We start from the raw sequence: 9,752 nt of genomic DNA, 5'->3' as shown, positions 1-9,752 counted from the left end.
AGTACAGACAAGCTGACTGACTTTATTGGGCCAAGGTTCCCAGATGCCTGGTCAGCTAGCTCTGTGTAGTTACGGTAAAGCCAAACAGACGATTCATACCTGAGCGGAAGCAGTTTTCACCTCCGCAGGCAAGAGGAGCGCAAAGGATACTTTCCCTTGGGGACTGGCATCCACCAGGCTGGGCAATGATGATGTCAATGCTCTGGGGCCCCACTTTTCTTACAATAACTTGGAAGACAAGTGTTCCCCTTCCTCTTGACTCTCCCTGGCATGTCTTTATCCCTTGCAAAAGGTCTCTATCAGGAACACCTTCCCACACATTTTTAGAGCACAAACCTGATGCTTTCTCATAAGCTTTAGGTGATTCACACCTTGGGGCAGGAAAGTCATGGGCTAGGGCAAGTTGGTGATGAATGAATACAGTAAAGAGAAGCCACCAGGGGGCTCACGGAGCAGGGCCCAGGAGAGGCAGTGACAGACCTAGCCAGTCGGTCCCAGGACCCTTTTAAAGTCACTTTTGTGGGTGCCAATTTGGAGAATCCCCTTTGGAGAAGACACACAATTACCAGAGGGTAAGAAGCAGTGGTGGTGGACAGTGGGCCGCAGCCTCTGAGGGCAAACCCCAACATCTATGTACATTTGTGAACCTCACAGAAAAACCCAGATCCTCCCAGGAAACCTGGCAAGGAAGAATACATCCAGAAACATTCCCAGTGTGTTAAGAAATATTAGTTTTATTTAACCAGTTTTCACAGCTGAATATTTATTCTATAAAAACTTTACAGAGTGTACAGTTTATATATAGTTCAAACTACTGAACAAAAGAGTAGGTCCCAGATGCAAAAATACTGTACCAATCCATCCAAGGTAAAGACAGATTTACACACTGCACAGCACTCCACACGGCTGTGGAGGCGTCAGTTCTGAGTATAAACTTCAAAACTGTACAAAAATAAGGTTTCGATTTTATTTCAGTCTTCATACATTCAATATGATTGCAAGTCTAGAAGCCTAAGGAGTAATAGGCGCCCGTAGTCAGGAACCAGTCCCCACACCACGGGGTACTCGTGAACACGATACCGTGTGTGTGCAGTATACGGCTGGCATAAAAGCAGAGACCACGAACAATAAATGTCAAATAGAAGGTAGTTCTTCTCTGTTTTGAAAGGAGTTTCTGTACTTAATAGTGTGCCAAGAGAATTTTAAATTAAATAAAATATATTCTAAGTGAACCTAAAAATTACACTTTATAAACATAAAAAATACTTTTTTTGGTGTAATACATCAATCATATCTGCAGATAGACAAACAAAATTATGCAAAGTAGTATTTCTCACCCAGCCACAAGAAGCACTTATGTAGTTATTTTCCAAAAGGGTCAGAAAAAATTATTTAAACTCATTAATGCTAATTCATAACTTAGCAAGTAACACTTGAGCTCCAGAGTGACTCATCCGCTTTCTCCAGAGACACTGACTTCCTCATGCTAGCTGGGTAAGAAAGGGGGCGTGTTCAGAAAGGGAGAATCTGAGGGCATCTCAGCATGAACCCACAGCCCATGTGGGATTTCCCATCAGCGAAGCTTTGCCTACAAGGTTGGTCTTGTTTTCAGCATTGAGGTACTTACACATCCCCCTCCCCCTAGATGCGGGAACATGTTTCAGACATTTCCGCATCTGTTTCAGCAGAGGGAAGAAGCTGAGGCTGGCTAGTAACTCTTTAGGGTTTGTAATCTAGATTAAAAAAAAAAAAAAAAAAAAAAAAAAAAAAAAAAAAAAAAAAAAAAAGAGTAAAACAAACATTATTCCAAGCTCTTCTGTCACCCAAAATGAAAACATATTACCTTTTAAAAACAACAACAACAACAACAACAATAACAACAACAAAAAACCCCACAACTAGTTTACAGGAAAATTAGAGCTTCCAAGAGCAGCCTAGTGCTCAATTACATTTTTAACTTGTGTATACATGAGTATAAAATAAAGACGTTTGGACAAAGAAGCTTTGTAGTTATTTTAAAGTTACAGTACTTAAAAACTCCTCGAAATAAATAGCTTGGATGTTTCCAGTCCTGCTTTCAAGCATGAGCTACTGTTGAGGAGGACTGTGGTACTGGGAGCCACCCGGTCAGCCTGCCAATCAAAACTCATCGATTTTCCTCTGCAAGTACTTTAACATGGAGTCCATTCCCTGAGCAGAGCCCCAGATCTTCTTCAGCACTTCGCACTCTCTCTCGTTGGCCTGCTCCAGCTCCATCTTCATGTTGCAGCGCACCAGGGCTTTGGATTCCTCCAGCACCTGCAGCAGTGACAAACAGGAGGTTGGTCACTTATCTTTACCTATCAGTTCTGTCACAGCTTAGTACACTTAGCCCTCTGTATCCGTGAGTTCCACATCCCTGGACTGAAAATATGCAGGAAAAAAAAAAAAAAACAACAATGTTTATACTGCCTATGCACACACTATTTCCCATCTCAAAATCTAGCGCAGCCTTTGCTCACACAGCACTACGCTGCACCAGGCACCATCTACAGAGACAACTCGGAAGTGCACGCAGAGGCGCACGTAGAGTGTAAGCAGGCCACGCTGTGTAAGGGACTTCAGCACCTGTATGCAGATCCTGCTAACCATGGTGGAGGGATGGATCGGGCACAGAGGGATGTCAGGATACTTAACACTGGAATCGGGACCCTGAAATGGCTCATGATTTCCAAGGGAAGTGGTTTGTTGCGCTGACCCAGAACACCTACAGAGCAGCTGTGCATTCACTGCTACCACTGGGGGATGGTGTGGAGCTGGAGTGGACATCCACGCTACGGAGGCTCCGTGAAAGTCCCTAAAGCGCTTTCGGATGCGATTTCATAAAGAGAGCACAGCTTGGTTTCCACTATGATGGCTGCTCCTATGTCTGCACACATTAGAAGGCTCATCACTCAGCACATCTACTGAACAAAAAAACCAAGCCTACACCTATGTGTACCCAAGCATGTGCCTGCATGAAGGGACTTTGCAGACAGTAAGAAAGGGCTAACACTGGGCGTAGTAGCCCTGCAATAGGTATCTGAAGTACTAAATGTCAGGCTGGTGTCCACTTCCGCAGGGAAGACCAGCTGAAAAGATCTGGAACACGGCATGACTCTTATCTACATGGAGGGAAAGGGTTTTGTTCATCATTTTTTAAAAAACAGAACAATACACTTTGACGTACAACTGGGTTACATGAGACCAGCTCCTTGATGCGAACCATGACTTCCTGGGTGAAGGTCCCTGGCCAAAACACCTGGGAGACCAGGCCCTTGCCGCACGCCTCCTGTGCCGTTAGCTTCCGCCCACTGAGCAGCATTTCATTTGCCTGAAGGGAGAAAGAGTTGACAGGATGTGAAACACGAGGGGAGGTGGGCTGAGAGGATGTCTTGGAAATTCAGCCCTCAGAAAATTTCAGGTGAGGATAGATTTTTGAAGATGTCAGAATCTGCCTCATTTCCTCTAGTGGCTGCTAAGAATGGAACATAGACAAGCCATGACCAAATGGGTGGATGGAGAGAGTAACACTGTGGGCCAGTTAAAAAAAAAAAAAAAAAAAAAAAAAAAAAAAAAGCTTTTTTCATGATGAAATTCAGAGTCACACGGACTTGGAGGAAACCTGAAGTAGAGGCCATTTTGTGGTAAGTCTGAGGTTGCTGGTGTAACTTCCTTCTTCACACAAGTGAACTCATCTAAAATGCAACTTGAGCCACTACCAAGAGTAAGGAACTGAATCACTGAACCTAACATAAAACTCCCTATATTCCACATACAGCCAGCAGATGCCCTCTAGACAATGTTCTGAAGACAGTGGCATGTCACTGCCAAAGGGGTCACACCTTAGAAGCCACACTCTGGTCATATGTGCTTCTGTTACTGTCATTCATTTTAAAAGTTATAAAACTGACTGAAGAAAATGAATGTAACTTTGTTTTTAAAACGGACAGAAGTGGATTTCAGGCCACTGTTCAAATCCCGGCTTATGGACCTGGCATCACTAATGACAGGCTCACAGTGGCCGAGGCAGGCTAAGACAGAGAGGATTTGCCCAACAGACTGTACTGGATAGCAGCTGATGTGACAAGACCAGACTGTGGCTTGTCCTGTGCAGATAATCTTGCGGAGACCCCAATGGTCCTGATGACCTGATCGTAAACGTCTCAGGCCCAAGTAAAACACACATTAGGTGACTCTCTTTCAGAGGCAAAAATTATGAAGAGGCCCTCTGGTGATCAAATGTAACCTTTAGATCACACTGAGTATGAGTCTTTCAGAGTGCCCAACACACACTGGAGATGAAGTGTACAGCGGACTCACTGTCCTTCGATCACGACAGATACTGTGAGTGAGTGAGTGAGTGAGTGTGTGTGTGTGATGCACACTCCTCTGAAGAGTCTGCAAGGTTTTGAGTGCATCATCCAAAGTGTGCACAGCCATTTGTGCTCAGTCCTGCACAAGCTCACAAGCCTGGGACGTTCTCTGAAAGGACAGCCCCTGTTGGTGAAATGATGACCCATAAAAACCTTGATTTGACCTTGGTTTGGTAGTTAAGATAATTTCTTCACAGGAATACTCCTAAGGGAGACGAGAAAGGAATGCCCTGCCCCCACTCCAGTCACACACAGTGGGAGGAGCTGCAGTGCACCAGGAATGTTCTTTCTGAAACTGAGTTTCTTTGGTGACAACACCCCCAGTCACACTTGTGTCCTCTAGGCAGCAGGTACTAATGAACTTGGCAGCCTAGGGAGGCTGTCTTCTGAGCACTCCTTTCCTGGCTCTCCTGTGGTCTTCATCTGTTCTCAATCATTCTCTCTTCCCCCACTTGGAGATGCAGAGCCAGCCTTGAATTCACGAGCCTCCTACCCCATCTCCTAACACATCTCTCTTCATACATGCCACTTTCTGCTCCCAGCCCACCACACTGCTTCCTTTCTGTGTCCATCTCTTTTCTTTGGGTTTCCTGTTCGGAACAGTTGTCTTTCCTCTGGCCTATACACTGTCTTGGTGGCTTGTCTCCCTTCTCCTGGCCTGCCTAGCAAAACACACACTTGTTACTGTACAGTCTTTTATAGTCTGTGTTTTCACCCCTCATTTTACATGTTTGGGATGTACAGGACAATGAGAGACATTTTAAATTTTTTTCAAGGATGTTGAGAGACAAGACTGATTCAAGGCTGCTAATGCATCCAAATGCATCCTTTAAACAGCACCAAGTCTGTTTAAGATACAACCAACAAATCACAATAACTCCAACCCCTACCAACCAAGAAAACTCATTAAGAAAAACTATTTCCTTGGTCAGACTAAACAGACCGAGCTTCACCCTGCCATTCTGCAAGGTCTTAAAATGGGAAGCTTTAAAGGTGTGGGGAGGAAGGAGGGCAGGTCACACTACTTCCAGATATAAAGAGATAGTCAGGACTGTTCTTGTGCGGGTGAACTTGGGGTTTGACATGAGTCCTTGGCTTGACACACCTTCCGCTATACACACAAGCAGGACCTGGTAGTGTTTAAGCCTGGGTCATCCTTGGTGTTCCCCTTAGCAAAGGCTACCCAAAGTGTCAAGTACTGTGACTGAACCTGAATACACAGGTATGTGTATATGTGTGGATTCTTGCAATGGAACAGTGACAAGGTGTCACGAGGTACTCACGAGGTACTCTATAGATGTCTGCTGCAGGGTGGGGGATGGCAGACTGCAGAGCAACAGACTCCCAGGCTCATGCCACACCCACCAGCAGGTAGGCAGGTAAGTGTCTGGCCCTGTGGGACAGTGAGGAAGGCTCACACAGCTTGTCAGTGTGGGTCATTTTCTCCTGACTACGGTTTTCCTTCAGTTAACACTCCTGGTAGAACTTACTCACCCCAAGTAGGAAAAGCCACACTTGTCCCACCCCGGCTTGTCTCTGGCTCTGAAAATTCAAATGCCACTAAAGAAAGTATATCACTTTAGCAGTTACTTTCAACAAGAGCTGTCATACAAGTCACCTCAACAGCATCCAGTTACTCGCTAAAGAGGCGTTAGTCAGATACTCTGCTCACAGGCAGGAATTAACCTGTGTGTGGCAGGCTCTCCGCAGGTTTGGGGGACATCCTGGGCTCAGCGAGTGTTTGGGGTACAGTCCTGTGTTGGAGGATGTGGAGTGCCACCACTGACTTCTAATGGCTAGCATGGCTTCAACTGTGGAGTCCTGAAATGTCTTTAGCCATGGCTATATGGGCGATGTGGCCACAGCTGAGAATAGCTATACCATCAGATTCCAGGTTGAGACAAAGAACAATTACTGGTCAGGACTCATCTGCCAAGGAAACTACCCACCAAAGAGTTGGAATTCATATGGACTGACTTCAAGACATTTGGGGAAATTTCCAAGGCTAGGGAATTCTTTAAACTGTAAAATTATATTTATTTGTTGTATATGTTTGTTGTGTGTGTGAGAGAGAGAGAGAGACAGAGACAGAGACAGAGAAAGAAAGAGAGAGAACACATGTATGCTGCAATGCATTGCTTTGAGAGCAGCGGACAACTTTCAGGAGTTGGTTTTCTTCTTCCACATGGCAACCCCCACGACAGCACTCAGGCACACCTGCTGAGCCATCTCATTGGCCTAAGGCTGACAAATTCTTGAGATCTCCACAGTGACAGCATCTGGCTCAAGGGCTCTAAAACAGCACCTGCTGAGCAGTATATGCCTGTCTAAGATTGTCCAATACTTCTATCAGATGGGCCCTCTGCACGCAGCTCCATCTCCTGTCTACACAGAGCTACAGTGCAGGGAGATGGCACTGTCAGATTTTCAATTTCAGCTAAGTAGGTAAGTGATAAGGATTCTTTATTGCCCAAATTAAAAATAAAATTTGTTTTCAAATGATGTATTTTAGTATCTGCTAACAACGAACCTAAAACTGACTTTATTGGTAATGAATGACCTGTGATTTTTAATCTTGATGGGATTTAGAATCACCATGGAAACAAATGTCTATGAGGGATTTGCTAGTTTACTGTCAGGTAGAGTCAGATGATCCCTGGAACGGGATCCTGCAGGGGATAAAACCGAGGAGAGCTCTCTACTCTCAATGTGACTGGTCCGGTAAGCTCCCCCTGACACGATGGACAGCACCTCACCTGAGATTGGAAACAAACTGTCCTTAAGTTGGTGTGTCATGTGTTTTGTTCCAGCGATACAGAAAATAACTAATACAGGAAATTAAGCCTGGGGATCAAGAGTGGCTTTGATACTGTGATAACACTGATCATGTGGTTAGACTTTGGGCCAGAAAATCCCTCGAAAGCTGTAAAGAGGACTTAGTTATTCTGGTAGAATTTAGAAGACCAGAGTGATGAGAGAAAACGGATGGTAGAGGCTTGGCTCCCTCACTGAAGAACAAAAAGTCTATAGGGAACTGAGAATCTGTATGCATTCCCCTCACAGGCTAAGAATCCGAGTGAGGCTGAATACAGAATGGACCCCTCTGTTTGGTGGAGGAAATATCAAGACAGGACAGCACTCTGGTGTGTGGTGAAGGTACTGCTCACTGATCTCATCCAGGTCCATAGAGAGTAGGAGGTAGAGCAGAAACATCACGAAAAAAAATATATATGTTCACAAAGAAAAGGATGCTGAGTGAGTTTAAAGATAACACAGAAGGCAGATTGAACTGTTAAAAGGAAATGGCACCCTCAAGTACTTTTCGTGGCTGCCATACAGCTAAGGCACAGGTGACGCTAAAACTTTGGTTCACTGGGACCAGTCTCTAACCGCCAAGGGCTGGAGTAAGCAGAACTTGGTGCCATTGTTCATAAAGTACTTGACTTTGCAGGTGTAAAGATACTAGACAGACAGAGTCATGGAATCTGTTCCATGGTTCCATAGACAAGCAATGTTCGGCAGGATTCGAGGCGCTGAAAGGCTACCCCATGGATCTGAATATGAAGTTCTAAGTTGTAATAGTGATTCTGGGATGTAGGAGATGGGAGATGGCAGGATCAGGAAGCTTTATATGCTGTAGGCAGTAGAGTTTGGGGGTCAGGTAATCCCTCAAGATCCTTTTGTAGCCCATACAAGTCTATTATCAGTCCCAGATGACAGATGTGGGACAGATAAAGGATTTGGTGTTTGATCTACTAAATTTAGTTCAGTCATATGCCTTCACCCTTCCCTGTTGGAATGTATTTATTTTGTACTATTGTACACTGGAAGTATGAAGTTCTTTTATAGTGTAAGAGAGTACCTTGAATTTCAGATTAGACTTGGGCTTCTAAAGGGCTGGGACTGCTAAAAGACTATAAGAGCTACATTTTGCATTATGAGATGGCCAGAAGACATGGGCTGGAAGGTTATAGCTCAAAAGTTTTAATTGCTTGTCAACTTGGGTTTATGTTGGCTAACACTGACTGTCAATGGGATTTAGAATCACCATGAGGCAAACCTGGACAAGTCTGTAAGGGAGTTTCAAAGGACCCACCTTAATTAAATGTGGGTTGCATCACTCTATTTACTGGGGTCCTAGAGAGGAACTGAAGCAGCAACATTCGTTTCTCTCCACTTCCTGATGGCAGATGCAATGTGATTAGCTGCCTCAAGTTCCTGCTGCCACAACTGACCAGCTGTGAGCCAAATAATTCCTTCCATAAAATGCTTTTGTCAGTTACTCTGTCCCAGCAATCCATGAATTACGGATCCGCAGAGGCTGCTGGAGGGCTTATGACATCACGGACTTGGGGTTCTCCCAGGACACAAATTCACTCCCTGGCAAGTTCCCTGGGTAACAGTCTGCCCTTGCTCTTTGGATGTCTCTAAGGAAGAGGGTCCCAGGCCCTATGAAGGTGGCAGACCAAAAACTGCTGTTGATGATCATGGAAGAAAAGGGACAAGATGCCATGTAGGTTATGGTGAATGGCAGGAAGGTCGCACTTCAGCCCTGGTATTCTGGAGCAAGAATGGGCCATTCTTAGCAGCAAAGGATGCTGGGGACATCAAATGATTACACTGGAAATGTATACCAGGCCCATACATATAAAATGCCCACAAAACTGTGGTCATCTAAAGTGGCAGAGAAGAAGCAAGTCTAGGTTAGGATAATATGTGCCTGTAGCAGATATGTGGCCTTGATGAACAGTCAGGAGCCTGAAGACTGGGGACAAGGGTGTGTAGGGTAGGGATGTATAGAGGAGAGGAGGGAGGAATGAATGAGAAAGAATGCAACCTGCAGCATCAGATCCATATTCAATAAGGACCTCTATCTTGGAAGGGGCACTGAATTGGGTGCAACTAACACTGGGCAGTCTTGGTTCCTGGCCATGGTGGTCCTGGTATTATAGCCATGATCTGAGGGATGGAGCATCTCATCAGTGACCCCAAGAAGATAGCATGTGACTTTGCTATTGTTGCTTGACTGTCAAAGCTGAGGTACTTGCATGGAATCATTCCCAAGGATACGGGTAATGACCTGATGGTCCAGTGAGAACTAATGGTCTTGGCCTGTCCCAGACCATAGGTCCCTAGGCTTTACCAGTTTAGATAAGAGTTCCCCTTCCCCTACATCTTCCTACATGCAGGCTGCATCTTCAGATGACAAACACAGGAAATTACTAGACTGTATTATAAATGGTACTGATCTTGCTAGCTTCCTCACTGATGGTTTTTTCTATGAACCCAGGAGCCCACTCCCAGGGTCCTGCCCTATCTTTTACCATCTCCTATGTCCCTGCTGCTTCTGAGGAACAT

At 45.0% G+C, this 9,752-nt stretch overlaps 1 protein-coding gene across 1 annotated transcript in view; it reads right to left on the bottom strand.

Moving 5' to 3' along the window:
* Positions 1–713: 713 nt before the first annotated feature.
* The window catches only part of Cdyl (chromodomain Y like), a 134,641-nt gene continuing 125,602 nt past the window's right edge, over positions 714–9,752 (bottom strand). The window contains exons 6-7 of the mRNA XM_055595257.1: positions 3,209–3,352; positions 714–2,298 (exon numbers count right to left, since the gene is read on the bottom strand). Of these exons, the coding sequence (XP_055451232.1) occupies positions 2,140–2,298; positions 3,209–3,352 (303 nt within the window). The 3' untranslated portion in view covers positions 714–2,139. The remainder of the gene's footprint in view (positions 2,299–3,208; positions 3,353–9,752) is intronic.

The sequence above is a fragment of the Psammomys obesus genome, unplaced genomic scaffold (genome assembly GCF_907164565.1).
Source record: "Psammomys obesus unplaced genomic scaffold, mPsaObe1.curated_primary_1811, whole genome shotgun sequence".
Classification (NCBI taxonomy): domain Eukaryota; kingdom Metazoa; phylum Chordata; class Mammalia; order Rodentia; family Muridae; genus Psammomys; species Psammomys obesus.
The sequence above is the reverse complement of the archived record's forward strand: the minus strand, read 5'-3'. Positions and strand labels throughout refer to the sequence as shown.